The 21369-nt window shown below is 45.5% G+C and overlaps 1 protein-coding gene across 2 annotated transcripts in view; it reads right to left on the bottom strand.

Annotated features, from left to right (window-relative positions):
- The window catches only part of St8sia2 (ST8 alpha-N-acetyl-neuraminide alpha-2,8-sialyltransferase 2), a 44971-nt gene that overhangs the window by 10917 nt on the left and 12685 nt on the right, over nt 1-21369 (bottom strand). Inside the window, exons 2-5 of one of the 2 annotated variants that reach the window (XM_048329510.1) lie at nt 14481-14543; nt 11241-11369; nt 5163-5420; nt 881-1174 (exon numbers count right to left, since the gene is read on the bottom strand). In XM_048329510.1, the coding sequence (XP_048185467.1) occupies nt 881-1174; nt 5163-5420; nt 11241-11369; nt 14481-14543 (744 nt within the window). The remainder of the gene's footprint in view (nt 1-880; nt 1175-5162; nt 5421-11240; nt 11370-14480; nt 14544-21369) is intronic. The other variant, XM_048329511.1, reaches the window with a different exon arrangement.

Here is a 21369-nt window from a genome sequence, read left to right as displayed (position 1 = left end):
TTTGCCAGTCCTGGGGCTTGGACTCAGGGCCTGAGCACTGTCCCTGGCTTCTTTTTGCTCAAGGCTAGCACTCTACCACTTGAGCCACAGCGCCACTTCTGGCCTTTTCTATATATGTGGTACTGAGGAATTGAACCCAGGGCTCCATGTATACGAGGCAAGCACTCTTGCCACTAGGCCATATTCCCAGCCCCCGTGTTATGTATTTTTAAGAAGTATCTTAAAGGTATAACTGAAGAATTAGCTCTCTTCCTCAATGCTCCCAAATGCTCGCAGCTTTTTTCTTTTTTTTTTCTCCTCATAGGAGAGAGCGTCATCACCCACCACACCACTCTAAGCCTGAGAGTCATTCTGGATTTTTCTTTCTTTCACCCAATGCCAGCCCTAGATGAAGCCTCATCAAATCCTGCTGCCCATGCCTTCGCATCACACTGCAAAGCGGACCCAGTGGCTACCCCACCCCCAGAGCACCAGCCTCTTCGGTGCCAGCACCACCTTCCTCTGTCTGAGCTCTTGGCCACCACTCCCTGTCATCTATTCCAGGGCCATTCTTGCCAAAGAAGCCACCACCTACCTGGGAGAGCAGATCTGTGACAGCCTGACAGCCACCACCCCCCCTCCTGTGTTCATGACATCTGCTTTCACAGACTCCCAGTACAGACTACAGGTAGGCATTGCCAGTGGTTAAAACCAGCGTGCCGGATGACACCTGCATACCACCTCCCCACCTCCGTTCTGAGGAACTGAGGCTCAGAAAGACTAGCTGGCTTGCGAAGGTCATCCAGGTGCTGGAGTTGGGACACAAAGGTACTCAGGGAGGGGCGTAGCCCGCCCCGGCCCCTGCCCACCTCTCCCCCCCCCCCCCGGGGGAGGTGCTCACCCTCGAACGGCGTGCAGCAGGCGCAGGGACGGGTAGGCGGTGCGTACGTTGACGTGGTGCTTCAGGATGAGCGTGTTCACCCACTCCACGCGCTCCTTGCCTCCCCGGGCCATGAAGGCTGGGATCCACAGGATGCTGCCGTTGAGGCCGTGCAACCTCTGCAGGAGCTTCTCCCTCCACGTGGCGTTGACCAGGTCTTCGAAGGCCCGCTGGATGACCGAGGGGTTCATGGTCACCAGGTCTGTCTTGAGCCCCACGTCCTGGGCATATTCCTGCACGGGAGCCAGGTTACACCTGCCGGAGAAAACGGCAATGCCGTCCTTTGGGGGGGAAATAGTGTATCTCATCCTTTCCCTCTCCTTGCTTTCTGCTCATCCCCAAGGTTCAACCCTAGGCATCGCTGCAATTATGGGGCCCCAGGTGGTGACCCCAGAGGGGGTCAGGAGGAAGAGATGCACAAAAGCCCATTGGTGGACAGGTGCGCAAAGAGTCTGTCTCTCTAATCTGTTACCCCAGAAGAATCCCCCACCCCCACCCCACCCAGGACTTGTTTAAACTGCAGAGATCCTGGGGTCCCTGACCTGGAGATCTAGGTTCACATGAAAGAGGAGGGTGCGGAGAGACATGGAATGCAGAGAGAGAGACAGAGAGACAGAGACAAAGAGAGAGGGAGGGAGGGAGGGAGGGAAGGAGGGAGGGAAGGAGAGGGAGAGGGAGAGGGAGAGGGAGAGGGAGAGGGAGAGGGAGAGGGAGAGTGAAAGAGAGTGAGAGGGAGAGAAGCTAGTCCTTTTCTGGTACCAAACAATTTAAGGAAAGGTAAGTCCAGGGGTTCATGTCCCTGTTCCGGCACAGTTTCTTGGGGTTGTGGTCATGGCTCATGAGGTGGAATGTTTGTCTAGCATGTACAAGGCCTCAGGTTCAATGCCTAGTGCAGAAAAAAGAGAAAGGAAGGAAGGAAGGAAAGGAAGGAAGGAAGGAAGGAAGGAAGGACGGAAGGAAGGAAGGAAGGAAAAACCATGACATTCTAGGCACAAGAAAATGTACCCAAGGTTTTTGCTGCATCCATTGAATTGGTCATTTTTGTCCTTGGTTCTGATCATGTGATTCTACCCCCCCCCCCCCCGCATCTATTGAACAGATCATATTCCCTGTTACACTTACTGATTTGTGTATGTTGAACCACTCTTGCATCCTTGGAGTGAAACCAACTGGATCACAGTGTGTGATGTTTTTAATGTGTTGTTGAATTTGGCTCACAAGGATGTTTTAAAAGGATTTCTGCACTTATGCTCATCAGGGAAATATATATATATGTATATATATACACATATGCATAGATATAGATACAGATATATTTGCTGTGTCAGTGTCTGTTTTGTTTTGTTTTTTGGAATGTAATAGTGGCTTCATAGAATTTTTTTTTTCATTCCTTACCCTTTTATTTCATGGAATACTTTGAGGCGCTTTGGTGTAAATTCTTCTTTGATGGTCTGGCAGAACTTGCAGTGAATTCATCTAGACTTGGGCTTTTCTTTGTTGGGAGACTATTCTTGTTTCAATCTCATTGCTCGTTATTGATCTATCCAAGTGATTTATATCCTCTTGGCTCAATTTTGATAGGTCTATCTAATGCATCTGGAAATGTATTCCTTTCTTTTAGATTTTTTCCCCTTTGTTAGATTATAAGATTTTAAAGTATTCCTCAATGACCCTCTTGGATTTCCTTGGTATTTGTTGTGATATTTCCATCTCTAATTTGTGTGTGTGTGTGTGTGTGTGTGTGTGTGTGTGTGTGTGTGTGTGCTTGAACTCAGGGGCCTGGGCATTCTCCCTGAACTTCTGTGTTCAAGGCCATTGTTCTACCACTTGAGCTACAGCTTCACTTCTGGATTTTTAGTGTTTAATTGGAAATAAGAATCTCATGACCTTTCATGCCTGAGCTGGATTAGAACAGTGATCCTCAGATCTCAGCCTCCTGAGTGGCTAGGATTATAGGTGTGAGCCACCAGCTCTTGGCTTTTATCTCTAATTTTATTAATTTGGGTCATTTTTTTCTTTTTCTTTTGGTCATATTGGCTAAGGGTTTATCAGTTTTATTTATCTTTTCAAAGGACCAACTTTCTTTTGTTCCATTAATTCTTTTTTATTTTTGGTTGGTCATGGGCTTGAACTCAGGGCTTAGGCCCTGTCCCTAGGCTCTTTTTTGCTCAAGGTTAGCACTCTACCACTATGAGCCACAGTGCTACTTCTGGTTTTCTGGTGGTTATCTAGAGATAAGAGTCTCACAGACTTTCTTGTCTGGGCTGGCTTTGAACCATGACCCTCAGATCTCAGCCTCTTGAGTAGCTAGGATTACAGGTGTGAGGCACCAGTGCCAGGCTCTGTTTTTTTTTTTTTTTATTGTTCTGTTTAGTCTCTATTTCATTAGTTTCTGCCAGGGAAGGTGCTTTGGCCCCTAAATGTCTGGGAACTTACTTCATACACACAATCCTGAATCTAGCACCATCTCTTCATGTCATTTCAAGCTCCTTTTTATCCTTTTGGGACTGGCCTTCCTTTCTTGCCTCAGTTCCCAGCTGCATAGTTCCTGTGTAGCCTCTGCTTGCTCAGCAGCTCGTCTGTCACCCATGCTGTCAGGGACTGAAAGGTGGATAGAGGGACAACTCTGCATATGCCTATCTACCCTCTCCCAGGGGAGGGAGCCTCTGCTCAGAGATTCTTGCCACGGAAGACAGTTAACCAATGAGATGCTTGCCATGGAGGACAATTGGCCAATGAGGAATGAATGCATCTATCACCCTGGTTTGCTGTTTCTAGCTGGAGACTCCTGGTCCCCTCCTCAGGGGTGGCCCTGAGACCTTTAAAAGAAGAGATGTGACCCCCAAGGGGGACAAATGGCTACATCTTCTCAAGAATGGGACAAGAAACCAAATGTCTGGGTTTGCTTAAGACGAAAAGGTTTCCTTTCTCATTTTACTGCCCACAACCCATCCTTCATTCCTCCCGCTTCTGTCAGACAAGGCTGCCACAGTTCCTTCCTTTCCCTTCCCTCCCCAACACTCCCTCCGTCAATCTTTAGACTGGAGGACTTCAAAGAATAGGGATGGAATCACTGGTTCTGCCAGGCACAAAGACCTGGTGGAGGCTAAGGCAGCTTTGGTTCCCAGGCTATGATTGCTTTCTAAACCCAGGGGATACAAGGAGAGTCTCAGCACCATTTCTTCCCACATCCTTGGGTTCTGGGAGTTGGACAATCATGCTGTTCCCAAGCCTGGGGACAAGGCTCTCTTTGCACCAGACCAGGCCCAGTGGAAATGTGAGACAAGGCCTTCACTCGCGCCAGGGCTGACAGCTATGTAGGATGAAACTCGAGGCTCTGTGTGGCCTACTTTTGGCCAGAAGACAGAAAAGCCTTATTTCCCAGATTGTAGGGGCTCGGGGCCAGGTGGCCAAGTGTCAGGGCCACGGGTAAGTGTCTAAATATCCTAGTGGCAAAAAAGAAAAAAAAAGAGCGAGAGAGCGAGAGACCTGATGTTTTAGAGAAAACGAGGGTCAAATACAAGACCCAAGTTTCTCTGTCACAGCTTCACTTCTTAGACATAAGCAGCAGAAGAATGTAGGTACTCTTAGGGTGCTATTTGCTGGGACACTGGAAAGAGATTTGCAAACTTGGACAGACAACTGGGCCAGCCCAGGAAATATGCTTGCTGACCTTCAGTACCTGGCTTCAGGGTCACTAAACTTTTCTCTAGAAAGGGCCAGCTAATTTTTCGGCTTTGCAGGCTGTCTTCTCTCTGTTACTTCAGCAACTCTCCCTACCCACTCAGTTCTGCACTGTACTGAGCAAGCAGACATTTCCCACGTGAAAATGAGTCACAGTGGTTGTGTTCCAATAAAACTTCATTTAGAGAAAAACAAAACAAAACAGGATCAAGGGCTGCAGTCTGCTCGCCTCTGGTTTGGATGAGTAAGTGTCAGCTCTGGGTATGTTCTAGAATCACCTGAGCTTCTGAGGTTGTTTTCCTACTCCCCACCACCAGACAGCAGATCAATTTGACTGGTTAAAGGTACAATTTGAAGGCTGGGGGGACAGAGGGAGAGAGGAGAGGAAAGGAGAGGAGAGGAGAGGAGAGGAGAGGAGAGGAGAGGAGAGGAGAGGAGAGGGAGACTCTTACACAATTCTGATGTGCAGTAAATGTTATAAACAGGGACAGGTGGGCAATGCTACCTTTCAATATGATGTCAGCCACTTTGGGCCAGGGCACCTGTCTGGAGCAGTTACCTGATGACAAAGCTGTGCGTGTCAATCTCCTGGCCGCAGCCGCTGTTCAGCAAGACCCCCGAGTTGCCCACAATGGCGCAGGTCCGGAAGTGCTTGTTCTTCAGGGGGGATGTTCTGGGGAGGAGTTCGTAGAGGTTCTGAGACACATTCATCGTGCTGTCTCGATCAAAGATGTAATGGATGATATCTCCCGGCTTCAGCGTCCCCTTGAGGACCGAAATATCCTTCTCGGCATCCAAGAACTTTAAGATTTGTTTCCTATGATAAACCAAATGCACATGAGGTCAGTTTTTAGGTTGCCAGCTACAACCCAACCTTGTTTTCTTTTCTTTCTGATTTTTTTTGGGTGAGGGACAGTAGTAGACATTGACCCTAGACCCCCCCTTTTTGGATTTAGTTATTTTTCAGATAGGGTCTTGTGTTTTGGCCTGCAATCTGAACTTGGACCACGATCCTCTTATCTCCAATTCTCTCATAGCTCTGACCACGAGGTATAACACTATATCCAACTTATCTGTTGAGATACTATCTTGCTAACTTTTTGCCCAGACTAGCCTCAAACCTTGATCCTACCAGATTGTACCTCCTGAGTAGCTGGGCTTACAGGTATGGGCCACCATGCCCAGCCTTACTCAAATTTTCTTGCCCCATGTCACTGTATAAGACTGTGTGTGTGTGGCGGGGAGGGGCTGGGAATATGGCCTAGTGGTAAAGTGCTCGCCTTGTATACATGAAGCCCTGGGTTCAACTCCTCAGCACCACACATATAGATAAAAGTCAGAAGTGGCACTGTGGCTCAAGTAGAGTGCTATCCTTGAGCAACAAGAAGCCAGGGACAGTGCTCAGGCCCCGAGTCCACACCCCAGGACTGGCAACAAAAACAAAACAAATAAAGACTGTGTGGGGTAGCCAACAGGTGGAGCATGCTGAGGACTAGACTTCACAGAGGAGTGAATGTCTCTCGTCCCTTGTCACAAGGACAAACCCTGACATTTGGTTTCTTATCCTGGGCTTGGGAAAATACAGACATCTGGTCTTCTTGCATCTCAGCTCCTCTTTTAGGGAACTCAGGGCTACCATAGAACAAGGAATCTCCAGTGCTAGAACCAGCAAGTTAACACGACACATGTGGTCTTTCTTCATTGGCCAATTGTCTTCTATGGAAAGCATCTCATTGGCCAATTGTCTTCCCTGGGAGGGGGCAGATGGGTATGTGGGACTGAGAGGTGTCCTCTATCCATCACTGAGGCCCTGACTGCATCATGGCCTACCATCCCATGGGTTGGTCCAGTTTGTGGGGTGTGATCTCTGCTCCTTGATTTGTGGTCTAGTGTGGGGTTGGTGAATCTTGATACTTTTCTGGTCTTATGGTAAAGGGCCTTCTCTCTGATGCTTCAGAACAAAGTGACTATAGGACAGCTCTCTAGGTTGTAGAGTAACTTTGATTTAGAGGAAAGATTCTGGCATAATCTAGAAAAGCACAGTCTGAAAGAGACGAGCAGCAATCTTCATGGAATTAGTAGCATAGTTTGACCCCCAATACACAGCTGTCTAAGGAGTCTGAGCATCTCAGCTGGGGTCCCTAAGTTACCCTAAACATTTTTTTTTTTGGCCAGTCCTGGGCCTTGGACTCAGGGCCTGAGCACTGTCCCTGGCTTCCTTTTGCTCAAGGCTAGCACTCTGCCACTTGAGCCACAGCGCCACTTCTGGTCGTTTTCTGTATATGTGGTGCTGGGGAATCGAACCCAGGGCCTCATGTATACGAGGCAGGCTCTCTTGCCACTAGGCCATATCCCCAGCCCATTTTTTTTTTTTTGCTGGTCTTGGGGCTTGAACTCAGGGTTTGGGTGCTGTCCCTGAGCTTTTTTTAGCTCAAGGCTAGCATTCCAGCACTTTGGGCCACAGTGCCACTTCCGGTTTTCTAGTGGTTAATTGGAGATAAGGGTCTCATGGCCTTTCCTGCTCAACAGGCTTTGATCCTCAGGCCTCAGCCTCCTGAGTAGCTAGGATGATAGGCATGCGTCACCAGTGCCTGGCTCCAAAGACTTTTAGAAGTGATTCAAGTCATGAAGAGAAAGGAACTGGATGCTCAGATCAAGTAACATTTATTTTGTTTTCAGCAGTGAGTCCCCATCTAGATCTGGCTCTGTCCCCAAAGCCCCAGAGGTTCAGAACCTTCCCACACTGCGTGGGTAAGACAGTCTTCAGGATGGCTGCTGTACTGTGCAGAGGGCAAGGCCGAGGCCCGAGAGTCTGCTAGCTTGGAGAAGGGGCTCCATATCTACTTGTGTGGGAACTAGCAAGAATGCGGATGATCTATTGGTGACTTAGAGGTCCTGATCCTGGGCAGGGGGGGGGGGGAAGCTGAGGACAGGTGCTAATGTCTACTTAGGGTTGGAAGGCTCTGGTTTAGCCACAGGACAGGGAGAATCCTTGGCAATTTTCAGTCACACATCTTTCCACTCAAACTTGCTGAACAATTCATATCTCTTAAAAAAAAGTTTTCTTTGATGGTCCCAGGGTTTTAACTGGACTTTGTGCTTATTAAGAGTGTGTTCTACTGGGCAGCCATATGCAGAAAACTCAAAGTAGACCCAAGCCTATCACCATGCACCAAGATCAACTCAAAATGGATCAAGGACCTCAATATCAGACCTGAATCCTTGAAACTACTGAAGGACAGAGTAGGAAAGACGCTAGAACTTATAGGCACAGGAAGGAACTTCCTGAATACAGTCCCAGGGGCACAACAGATAGGAGAGAGTCTCGACAAATGGGACTACTACAAATTAAAAAGTTTCTGCACAGCTAAGGACATAGCCACCAAACTAGAAAGACAGCCAACCATATGGGAAAGGATCTTTACCAGCACAGCAACAGACAAAGGCCTAATATCTGTCATCCACAGAGAACTCAAAAAACTCAGCCCCTCCAAGCTCAATAAACCAATTAGGAAATGGGCAGAGGAGCTAAAGAGAGACTTCACAAGAGAAGAAATAAAAAATGGCAAAGAAACATATGAGGAAATGTTCAACATCCCTGGTAGTAAAGGAAATGCAAATAAAAACAACCCTGAGATACTACCTCACTCCAGTTAGAATGGCCTATACTCTGAACTCAGGCAACAACAAAAGCTGGAGGGGGTGCGGAGAAAGAGGAACCCTTTTCCATTGTTGGTGGGAGTGCAAATTAGTACAACCACTTTGGAGAACAGTATGGAGGTTTCTCAAAAAGCTCAATATAGACCTACCCTATGACCCAGCCATACCACTCCTAGGCATCTATCCTGAACAGCAGGTCCCAAGATATCAAAAAGACATTTGTACTTCCATGTTTATCGCGGCACAATTCACAATAGCCAAAATATGGAAACAACCCAGATGCCCCTTCACAGATGAATGGATCCAAAAGATATGGTACCTATACACAATGGAATACTACATAGTGATTAGAAATGGTGAAATATTGTTATTCGCAGGGAAATGGTCAGAACTTTAACAAATAATGTTGAGTGAGACAAGCCTAGAACACAGAAAACAAAGAGGCATGATCTCCCTGATATATGACTGTTAAGAAGGGGTGACGGAGAGACAGTAGAGACCAGGTCTGTGAAACCAAAAACTGCTTGTCAAATGGTATTTCCCACAGGATTGGGTCAGCGACATAACATTATGTAACTAAAACCAAACAATTACTCAACATATAAAGGTCAAAAATTGACCTCTCAGTGGATCACAATAGCTCAAAAGCTATGTATGTACGTTTATATAAGACTACTGTCGACATATTGTCTAATATCGACATTACATTTAAAGCCCTAGGCAAATTTTCTTGGGCGTAGGCCATGTGGCTACTGTATATGTTCTTGGTACATTGTGTATTGTATATATGTCTACATGACCTAGGGAAGGGAAAGAAAAACAGGGTGTAAGATATCACAAGAAATGTACACACTGCCCTACTATGTAACTGTACCCTTTTTGCACAACACCTTGTCAAAAAATTTGTGTTTAATTAATAAAAAAAAAAAGAGTGTGTTCTACCCTTGAGCCATATCTTTAGCCTTTCTTGCTCTGGTTATTTTTGAGATGAGGTCTTGCTTTTTGCTTTGCCTAGCTTGGACTGTAATCCTCCTTTTGACATTTCCTGCACCCAGCTTTTATTTGTTGACGTGTGTGTGTGGGGGGGTGTCTCAAAAATTATTTTATTTTGGTCTGTGATCCTCCCTCATATCTTGTGATGGAAAACAAAGGCATTGTTTTATTTACTTGGCTTTCCTAAGCACTGAGCGACTCAAGCACTGCTTATATTCGTTGGAAATTGCTACCCTTCCCCTTACAGTTACTTATGCTAAAGTATTTAAAAGCAAAGTGAGTCCCCAGAAAGCTCGTAAATAAATACCACTGTGAGGGAATTAATTCCTAACTAATTATGAGAAATTACTATCAATTATTGAGTCTCATTTCTAAATCACTCACAGAATCTTTTCTTATGAATCATTTCGGTGATCAAGTTGCTGAGGTGGAGGGAAATTCTTTTCTTTCCCCTTCCCCCCCCCCCTCTGGGTGATGGTGCATTATGGTCCTGCCACAGGAGCATGGGCAGGGGAGCCAGCAAGGGTCATTATGGAGGCCAAAATCAAGTCTTCTTCAAAAGTGGTAGTGTGTGTGTGCGCACACGCGTGCATGTGCACACGCGCGTGCATGTGCACACACACATTTCTCTATCTTAGGATAAAGGAAAGATCAAGAAGGAATTGCAGGGGGCTGGGGATATGGCCTAGTGGCAAGAGTGCTTGCTTCCTATACATGAGGCCCTGGGTTCAATTCCCCAGCACCACATATACAGAAAACGGCCAGAAGTGGTGCTGTGGCTCAAGTGGCAGAGTGCTAGCCTTGAGCAAAAAGAAGCCAGGGACAGTGCTCAGGCCCTGAGTTCAAGGCCCAGGACTGGCCAAAAAAAAAAAAAGAAGGAATTGCAGGAGGGAAGATTTCACCATGGGTAGAAGAGTGGGGGTACTAATGGCTACCCTCAAAATTTATGTCCACCCCCCTAGCCCCTGGAATCTGAGAATACGCCCTTATTCGGAAACGACATCTCTCCAGATGTAATTGAAATTAAGAATCTTTCCATGAGATCATCCTGATTTCCCCAGAGGGCCCTAAATCCAATCAAACTGTCCTGTGAGAGACAGAAGAGGAGACTCCACTGACTCAGAGGAGGGGATGGTCCTGCGGCCCCGCAAAGAGAAAGACGTGGGTCCTCAGCCACGGCAGTAGGTGGGGCCGCCAAAGCCGGATGAGAGGAGAGGACGACTGTGGTCTGAAGAACCCCACTTCACGAAGGCCGGAGAGAGAGCTTCCCCAGGTTGCACGGACCTGTCTCTTTACAAGACAGGTGTCAGGTCACGTCTGGAGCTCTCAGATGATAGTTTTGCATTATCGCCTGGGGAGGGGGGCTTTTGAGCCCCAAGGACTGCAGGAGGGGGAAAGCTTTCTGTGGATAAATTGGGGACTGTGACAGGGGTCAATGGATACCAAGTAGGCTACCAAGGAAGTGATGCCTTAGGCTCTGGGAAGAAGAGGCCACCTGTGACCTCTCCTGCCCAGGTGCCTCCTGCCCCTCACCTAAGCCAGGACCAACTCTCCTGTCTGCAAAACCATGCCAGGCTGCAGGATCCATCAGTTGGTTAGTTGGCATGTTTTGTACCAGTCCTGGGGCTTGAACTCAGGGCCTTGAGCTGAAGAGCTCAAGGATAGTGCTCTACCATTTGAACCACAGCTCCACTTCCTGACTTTCTTTGATGGCTCATTGGAGATAAGAGTCTCACAGATTTTCCTTCCCCAGGCTGGCTTTGAACCATGATCCTTAGTTTTCAGCCTCCTTAGTAGCTAGGATGACAGGCGTGAGCCACCAGCACCAGGCTCATTGTAGGTTTTTGTGTCCCCTTGGTAGTTGAGTAGATGGCACCTGCCTCCCTGGGAAGTTAGCTTTCTGTTTCTCTACTGACTTCTTGAAGATGGTGGGTGGTGGCTGTTTGCCAACAAGTGCCTAAAAGCAACTGGGAATAACCAGTACCTGATCCTCAGAGACAGGGTCTGGTTGTGTCTCCACGTGGATGAGGCTGGCTGGATGTTATGCTTCATGCTTTCATTACCTCTGTCAACAACAGCTGGTGGCAAGGAGCCATTTATTACAACTTCAGCTCTGGGCAGGAGGAAAAAACAAAACAGAAAAACAAGATGAAGTGAAGGTTAGATGTGTTCTGTTAGCAAGCCAACGTCAAGCCTAATAGTTCTGTTTTTGCTAGGGTTTGAATGTAAACTTCAGAAGAGCAAAATTGCAGTTATTACCTGAGGAGGGAAGAGAGTCTATTTATCTTCTAGAATGCACAAACTCTCCCTGAGGTACCACTGCCATAGACATTCTTGGAAACAGGAAGTGGGGCGAGGAAACTCTTGTTCTCCTCTGCCGTCCTCACTGTTTGCTCCCAGGGAAACCTACCATGGAGCTAGCTGCCTGAAGAGCAAGGAACATTTCCTTTCCAAGCTGGGGGTAAGAAGCTACAAGTAGCGGTTCCTTTAGCAGCCCAGCGTGGCATGCAAGCTGGCAAACTTAATAGAGACAAAACAAAAATGCAAAAGCAGAACTGTGCCTTTGGAGCCTGTGCCTTCTTTCCTTCTCTTTGCATTGCCATTTCTCTCTTGTTGACATAGGAACATCTACTTATTTCAGAGTTGTCCTCCTTCCCTCCCTCCCTCCCTCCCTCCCTCCCTCCCTCCCTCCCTCCCTCCCTCCCTCCCTCCCTCTCGTCCATCTCTTTGTCTATCTCTAGTCTTCCCTCCCTTCCTCTCTCCTTTCTCCCTTCCTTCCTTCTCTGCCTCCTTCTCCTTCTAGATGGTAAATAAAGGACCTCCAGTTGATTCTGTATTCCAGAGTGGTCTAACATAGCAGATGCTCAATAAATAAGTGTTTGTGGAATTTGACTTTGATATTGATCCTGGAGGGGCCAGAAGTGGATGAAGGCACTGGCTGGCTTGTGTGTGCCTGCGGCAGATCACAATCCTGAGTCTAAACCATCTTTCTAGCTGACACTAGGTATTAGAAGACTTGCTGGAACGCAGAGGCTTGGAATCTATGCTAGTAGGTTTCTGAGAAACTAGGTTACAAGAGGATGCCTTTACAGGCAGCAGAGAAGCCTGGGTGCCTTCTGCAGATGTATGTGGGTCACCTCTGAGGTTCTTTTCTTTAAAATTTCTGCCCTGACAGCAGCTTCTTCCTATTAGAATGATAAAGTAGGTCTGTGCTGCCAGATTTGGTAGCTTTCGAGAGTTCAAACCAAACATTGCTGTCCTGTGCATTTATCTTACCATAGTCAAGTTCAAAATAGATGGAATTCTGCTGGCGAGGTCTGAGTCCAATGCTCTGGTCTGCAGGTGGATATTTTTTAAAAAATGGGAACACACTGTCACACCCAGGCCTGTCTACCTCCATTCCAGAATTTGTCCCAACCCTCTGGCTGATCACACTTGTTCTGAATGCAAGCCAATGTAGGTTTGCAGCGGACAGACACAAAAGGGTTTGAAGCAAGACAGATGGACAGCATAGCACGCATGCGTAAGGGCGATCCTAGAAGGAACAGAAGAGCTACCCTCTTTGGAATTTTTATCGTTTTCACGGAGGAGGCAGAGAATAGCATGGGGAAAATAAGCTGTGTTATCTGTGGGAGAAAGATCACTGTAGCTCCCTGAACCACAGCATCTCTATGTCTAGAAAGAGGGTAGAGAAGAGGAAGCCAGGCGCTGGGAATGTGGCTTAGTGGTAGAGTGCTTGCCTAGCATGCATGAAGCCCTGGGTTCGATTATTCAGTACCACATAAACAGAAAAAGCTGAAAGTGGTGCTATGGCTCAAGTGGTAGAGTGCGAGCCCTGAGCAAAAAAGAAGCCAGGGACAGTGCTCAGGTCCTGAGTTCAAGCCCCAGGACTGGCAAAAAATAAAATTAAAAAAGAAGCCACACAGCTCTTAGATCCTAGACACTGCAACTCATTGTACACACATGCGTGCTTCTGTACGGCTACAAGCAGGTGCAGACAGCTTAGGACCACGAGTTTAGCAGACTCTGAACCTCACAGCAGCTTTCACTGCACAAGATAGAAATGCTTTAATGTGGGAGGTGTCGTCTTCCTAGCTGAAGCTGTCATCTGTGTTTACTGATGGGGCCTGACAGCGCCTGGCTGTATGGGAGCCTGGGGTGTATGGTTCTCAGGAAGAAAGGGCTTGTAGACCTATACAACCATGGAAGACCCGCTTGGAAACCTCCTGAAGAGGTTTCTAGAATTCTCTTGGACCCAAGGTTGTGGAAACAGGGAAGGGAAGGAGATAAATGCTGCACAGATGTTGGTGACATGCTATTTGTTCCCCAACTTCTTGCTGTAGTCTTGGATAGGACTTTTGGGGGGGATGGGCTGGTCCTAGGGCTTGAACTCTGGGATTGGGCACTGTCCCTGAGCTTTTATGTTCAAGGCTAGCACTCTACGAGTTGAGCCACAGCCCCACTTGTGGCTTTTTGTTGTTAATTGGAGATAAGAGTCTCGCGGACTGGGCTGGCTTCAAACTGTGATCAGATCACCAGTGCCCAGCCTTGAATGGGATCTGAAACAGCTAGCAAGGGTCTTACTAGACTTTCAATCGCCTGGCTGTGTTACTATCTCACTGGAAACAGAAGAAAGTCATTTTGGGGTTCTGGCCTTTGCACAACTAAGAAGATGGGCTGTTATTTGTCAAGCTCTCTTCAGTCTCTCCCCGGGGCTGTACCAATGGCTTCCAGTCACAAAAGGTAATCGTGCGGATTCAGAACTCATATTTGATGGTCAGGGTTAACATTACTGAGTTGGCTTCTTGCATGTTTTAAGAGGTCTCAGCAAAGCTCCTGGATGCTTTATTTCTATCTTAACCTCCTGGACGAGCCATCAACCATAGTGATATTGTCTTAAAAGTCCCTTCAGGCTCTCCGCTGCTCAGCAAAAATGCAAGTAACAAGTAAGTTCTACAAAAGGGGGTGGGCTCTTTCCAGAAAGTAATTCTTAGCCATCTGCATTTTTTCTATCTCGGAAGCTTCTAGACCTTGGACCGTCATTTCATGTGATCCTTCCATCATCGACAGCACTTCCCAAAAGCGATTAGGGAAATGCAAAACCAAAGTGAAATGAAACAGATCTATTTGCTAAGTAAGAAGGGCACCATCCAGCAAAGAGGAGAAGCAGATTAATAGCTGCCTTACAGCAAAAACAAATGAACACAAAATCTAATTTACAAACCTATTAGATTTGCTATGTAAGCTGTTCACAGCTGATCTGATTGTACCTCTGCCTCCAGAATTCCTGCAAGACAAAGGAAATGCATTATTTATAAACTCAGCTCTTCTTTTCAAAGCCATCTTCAATCACCAGGAGACCACCTCCCCTCCCCTCTCCTCTCCACCCTGCTCACAGCTCACAGATGGAGGGTGAGAACTCACGCTACGTTCTCCAGAATGGACAACATTCGGGTCTCAGCATGGACCAAGCATTTTATAGGGAAATGGACCCCCTGGGTCCTGCTTCCACTCCCATTTTGAACAATTTTAGCTACCATCCAATATGAGAGTCTAGAAGTCACCTCCCTTGGGATTAGGCGTGTGGTAGCACGACTGACTCCTGTCTATTCTAGTATGACACAGTATGACTTCTCATTAACTCTGTCTCCTTCTTATACATGGTAGATATTGTTGACTCTATCCACTTGAGGTGCCAGAAGTTCAACAGCAGGAATGAGATGAAGTCCACAGTGCCTTTAACCAAACGTGGTAACTTATTATTATTATTTTTTTATTTGGCAGGATAAATGACATTAATGGCATCACTTTTGTGGAGGGTGTAGAGCGGGAGACAGGCAGGCAATGGGGGTTCCACATGTTCTAAGGCTCTGCCCAGCCCCTCAACGGGATCAGACTTTCCTGCCTAGGTTGGCATTAACCTATAATCCTCAGATTTCAGCTGCCTAGGTTGGCTTTGACCTGTAATCCTCAAATCTCAGCTTCTTGAGTAGCTAGGATTACAGATGTGAACCACTGACTAAAATTCACTTTTAAAAAATCATTCATTAAACAAAAATTTATTGGGATACACACACACACACACACACACACACACACACACACACACACACACACACACACACACACACACCCTAGTTTCTGCCTTCATGGAATACAGCTTAAAAGACAAGAATTCATTCTTTTTCTCCTTTTTTTTGGATTAGTCATGGGCTTGAACTCTGGGCCTGGGTGCTGTCCCTGAGCTCTTCAGCTCAAGGCTAGCGGTCTACCACTTGAACCACAGTGACACTTTTCGTTTTCTGGTAGTTAATTGTCCATAAGAGTCTTATGGACTTTCCTGCCAGGGCTGGCTTTGAACCACGATCCTCAGATCACAGTCTCCTGAGTAGCTCAGATTACAGGACTGAGCCACTCCCACTTGGCTTCTTTCATTGTTATTTTGAGTCCTTATTTCCCTGTCAGCTTTATAAAGTATAATTGACAAACAGAAATCAAATATACAGTCAATAATTGTGGTTTCTACTTCTGTGGATTCAACTACAGATAAAAATATTTTAAAAACTTTTTTCTTATATAAAGGTGATGTATAAAGTGGCTACCGTATGTAAGTTAGGTAAAGAGTATGTTTTTTGGACAATGTCACCTCTTCCCTCACCCTCTCCCAGTAAAAAGATATTAAAAAAAATTTATGTCAGTACTGAATATATACAGAATTGATTTATATGTGTGTGTGTGTGGGGTCATTATTTCCTAAGCAGGAAGAGGTAACCATGATTTACTTAGCATGAACAACGTCATGTATTCTAAGTAGACATGATCTAACATGTGCACACATATAAAATGCTGCACTATTTTATGTGAATTTTGATATCTGTAGGGGCTCCTGTAATCAATCACCCACAGAGACTGAGGATTATAATGATATTCAATGTGATGTTGTGATAGATGCATACATTGTGAAATGATTAAACCAATTAACATATCCATCGCCTCTCGTACTTGTCATTTTTATGTGGTGACAGCACAGAAGAGCCACCTGACAGGTGTCCCCTGATAAATCTGGTAGAGACCCTACTCCGCACACTAGACCTGAAGTCTGACTATCACCATGTACCCTGATAGCTATAGTTCCTCTCCCCCATTTTAGGCCCTTGCCAGCCACAGAGAGAGTGGGCTATGTACCTTGAAAATAGCTGGTTCCAGGCCTTTCTCTCTCCCACCTTTAGGCTAGATCTTGGGGAACACTGAGTCCTGTTGACATGGGCCACCACAAATCCCTAAACTTTTATTTATTTATTTACTTTTGTTAGTTGTGGGGCTTGAACTCAGGGTCTGGGTGCTGTCCCTGAGCTCTTTTACTCAAGGCTAGTGCTCAATCACTTTGAGCCATAGCTTCACTTCTGGTTTTTTGGAGGTTAATTGGAGATGAGAGAGTCTTGCAAATTTTCCTGCCTGGGTTGGCTTTGAAGCATGATCCTCAGACCTCAGCCTGCTGAGTAGCTAGGATTACAGGTATGAGCCACTAGTACCAGGCCAAATCCTTGATCTTTTCCCTACCAATTCTTCCTCCAATTCAGGGTTCATCAACCTCTGTACTATTGATATTTGGGGTGGGATATTTCTTTGTTGGTGGGGTAACAGCATTTGTTACTTTCTTCTTATATTTAATTTAATTCTTAATTAAAATGTTAATTTAATTTTTAATATTTAATGTATTATTATTATTACTATTTTGGTGCCCGTCCTGGGGCTCATACTCAGGGTCTGAGCAGTGTCCCCAAGCTTCTTTGTGCTCAAGGCTAGTGCTCTACCAATTAAGCCACAGCTCTACTTCAGGCTTCCCAGAAGTGCCTCTCTTCCTGTATGTTAATGGTGTCTGTATACGATGCTGCTTTGCCTGTTAATCATCCACGAGATGTTCACTTAAAAAAAAGAGTGTAGGTGTTTGGCTCTAGAAAGAGTTACATGAATCAATGAGGGATTTATTGCTGTTGTTTTTGCTAATTAGTTTTTTTTTCCACAAATGCTATTCAAATAAGTGGATGCCTGTTTGGCAAAGGGCAAGAGGAAGAATGATCAGGTGAGAAAAATTTGCTAAAGATAATTTAGGAAGTATGGAAATTATGGCAAGCTGGATGCTTAGATCATCTCAATGAGAACTTTTAAGGAAAGGCTGTCTGCACACTCAAAGAACTCTATGAAGCAAGGTCTTTCTCATGTTAGTGCTGACAGTGGTCCATTTGACCTTTCTCAGCCAGAGTGATAACAGAGGTGGAACGACTTCAAAAGTCTACTTTTCACTGAGTACTGGTGGCTTATGCCTTTAATCCTAGCCACTCAGGAGACAGAGATATCAGGGTCGTGGTTCGAAGCCAGCCAGGTCAGGAAAGTCTGTGAGACTTGTTTCTTCAATTAATCAACAAAAAGCTTGAAGTAGAGCTGTGGCTCAAGTCATAGAGTACTAGCCTTGAGCTGAAATGGTCAGGGACAATGCCCAGACCACGAGTTCAAACCCCAAGACTGTCATAAACACCACACACACACACACACACACACACACACACACACACACACACAGTACATTTGCAAATGGCAATTTCTTTCCTGTCACAAATATGATCTCCCCCTCTAGTGGCCGGTATGCAGAGCAAACTGAGACAAGAAATAAAGAAGCCTGACACAGCCACATACCTTGGATGTTTCAGTGAAAAGCAATTAGGAAACCTCAAAAACGGAATTGGCTCAGGCGCTCCATCTAATTATATAGTGAATATTTTAAATGTTGAAATTTTATTATTTTTTTTCCATCAACACATCACAAATATGTAATGCTTTCATACACAACGTGTTGTTTTGGATACGTGCACATTAAGGCCAATTGTTTCTGGGCAGGGTCACGTACAATATCTAGCTGTTAGAATTTCCCACAGTTGCAGTTTCTCACTGGAAGGGTGGGCTCAGAAAACGAATGTTCAGTAGCTGACAGCTTTAATTAAGAGTCTGGACCCAACTCAAACCGTTGATTAGTCTTGAGAGTAAAAGATTAAACTGAAACACAGCTCAGCAATGTGTAGTAGATGGTATTTTATTTCCCTTCACATTTTTGGGGGTATTGATTGTATATCTTTTTTCAATTTGTGTATAAAGATCTCTGAGTTCCTACCAGCTGGAGCCCCTACCTCTACCCGCCATGGAAGCACTGAAATAGATGACCTTATGGGAAGGAAAAAATAATTGAGGAAAAGGATGATTTGGAGTGAGTCACACAGGCAGAACTATAGCATCCGATAAAAGTTGAAAGCATTAGTTTCAAGAGTTCCCTTTAAAAAATTGTTGTACAGGGCTGGGAATATGGCCTAGTGGCAAGAGTGCTTGTCTCGTATACATGAAGCCCTGGGTTCGATTCCCAAGCACCACATATATAGAAAACGGCCAGAAGTGGTGCTGTGGCTCAAGCGGCAGAGGCTAGCCTTGAGCAAAAAGAAGCCAGGGATAGTGCTCAGGCCCTGAGTCCAAGCCCCAGGACTGCGCCCCCCCCAAAAAAGAGGTAAAACCTGGTGTGGTGGCTCATGTCTATAATGGTAGCTACTTAGAAACTAAGATCTCTAGAGGATTACGGCACTAGAACCAACCAACCAAGATTCTACTTTAAAAAATAATAAAGCAAACGGGGCTGGAGGTGGGGCTTCAGTGGTAGAGCAGCTACCTAAAAAAAAAAAATTGTTGTACAATATATACACAACTGACTGTAATCATTGTAAGAGTAAAATATGGAGGTATAAATACATTGATATTATGCAATCTCCCGCCATCACCCATCTCCAGAATATTTTCATCATCCAGTCAGAAACTATACTCATTGTCAACTTCCATACCTGCTTCCTTGTAAGCCTGAGTTCTCTCCCCCCACACCCTCCACTTCTCTCTCTCTTTGTGTGCCAGTCCTGGGAGCTTGAACTCAGGGCCTAGGTGCTTCTCTTGAGCTTTCTTGCTCAAGCATAGTACCTTACCACTTGAACTACAGCGCTACTTCTGGCTTTTTCTGGTGGTTAATTGGGGATAAGCATCTTACGTGTTCATGCCATTCACCTCATAGCTAGATTGTTTCCCCAATTCTATTCTACGATACACTCAAGGTTCTGTACCCTCTAGTTTATAAGCAGCTACCTTTTCTTTTAAGAAGCCAGCAAGTAACTATTTTAGCCTTTATAAGCCAAGAGGAAAAACCTGATGATATTCACGGGTGTCCTTAAGGAGCAAGGGAGGAAAATTTCCACGAATGTTTTATTGATGACATTAAAATGATAATAATTCAGCACATTTTCTTTTGCACTCAGATTTCATTAGGTCTGCTAATAATAAGGGTTTAATTCTTTGGAATTCGGGGGGGCAGTGAAAATACGCTTTTGTTTAACTGGGGTTCAAAGTTAGTATTCCTGTCATGGTGATAGAAAGATGATCTCATCCTCCCTTTCGGCCTCTCCTTGATTTTCTGAGACACTGTGATCTTCCCTCCTGTGAATTCATGTGTTGCCTGAATCTTTTCTTTTAGAACTTATGTTCTGACCCTTAGAGTACTGGGAAACTTTCTATGGGGAAGCAGGTTAGGAGCTTAAGCTCCTTGGCATGAATCCCTGTGATTGAATTCTAGCTGAACTGAAAACTGGCTGTTATCTTAGAGGATTACTTAGCCTATCTAGAAGCTTCCATTTGTCTCCCCCTCTGTAGAACGAGTAATAGTATTGCCTTCATACTGGCTGCTGGAGAGATTGCATGAGTTAATAAGTGCAAAGATTTAGAATAGCGTAGAACACTTTTTTGTTGTTCACCCCACATGGATGCTATTTGTTATCACGTGGCTAGAAGGCCAAAGCTCAAAGCTAGTGCTCTACCCTTTGAGCCACAGCGCCGCTTCAGTCTTTTCAGAGTGGTTTATTGGCGATAAGAGTCTCATGGACTTTTCTGCCTGGGCTAGCTTTAAACCATGATCTTCAGATCTCAGCCTTCTGAGTAGCTAGTATGATAGGCATGAGCCACCAGTACCCGGCAACATGTGACATTTCTAGGATGGTTAGCATCAAATCCAGATTTATTCTCAATGCCTCCTAGGTCAACTAGCAGTTTCTCCTTCAGTTCCAGTGCTTGCTCATGAGTTAGGTCTACCAGTTGTCTAGTATGCATCACAGCACTGGAGACAACCTTTTCTAGATAGAAAACCTTATTCTTGTACCAAAGCTCTTGAGCCATGTAGATACAGAGGCACAGCAGTACAGGAGGGCTGTGACATGTGTGTTTCCATCTCTGGGCACAAATGTCATGGAGACCAAAGGAGAAGTGTCAACACAGCAAGCCCCAGGCTGCCTCTCTTTCACATCCCTGTGCATTTCTCATGAACTGCTCAGCACTTTTCTTGCCATCCCTACATCTTTCACTTTAAATACTAGCTTGATTTGATCTATCAGTTTGCTTTGATTTCAGCAAACTTTTGCTTGTTAATCAGTTTTCACTAGCGTACAAGAAGGTAATGGCTTCATTCCTGGCTCTCCTTTTTGCTCAAGTTCAGAAAACATCTCAGAGAACCTAAGGCTTTGATTATGTTCCAGCCAATTTTCCCCCAGGCTTTCTAGAAAAGTACCCATAGGCATTTGCACATCAAAATGCAAGTAAACATGTCACCTGGATGCCAAACATCTCTCACCATACTTACTCCTGGATCCTTTCTCTCCCTTACCATGAAATGGTGTATCACCTATCATCAGGGGGAGACAACAGAATTCCTCATCTAAATGAGGGCCAATGGTGGCATGGATCAGAGAAGAGATATGAAGTAGGGCTATCAATCCATCTAGGATGCACCCTCTGATCCACACCCATTGTATAAAGCAGACAGACTTAATATATAGGAATGTCTAAGATGATGCTGCATCTAAAATCCCTACCCTTCAATTACCCAGCAACCAAAGTCTTTTAAGACTCAAAGGCGATACAAATTTAGGCTGGTGGTTGCCCTGGAGCAGGGAAGAGTGTCAGGTCAGACTTCTCTGACTTCTTGACTATCAAGCCTTTCTGCATCCCCTTCGCTTCCATTCCGCAGCCCTTTGCTCTACAGT

This window comes from Perognathus longimembris, chromosome 20 (assembly GCF_023159225.1).
Source record: "Perognathus longimembris pacificus isolate PPM17 chromosome 20, ASM2315922v1, whole genome shotgun sequence".
Lineage (NCBI taxonomy): Eukaryota > Metazoa > Chordata > Mammalia > Rodentia > Heteromyidae > Perognathus > Perognathus longimembris.
Note: the sequence above shows the minus strand (reverse complement) of the source record. Positions and strands in the feature narration are given on the sequence as shown.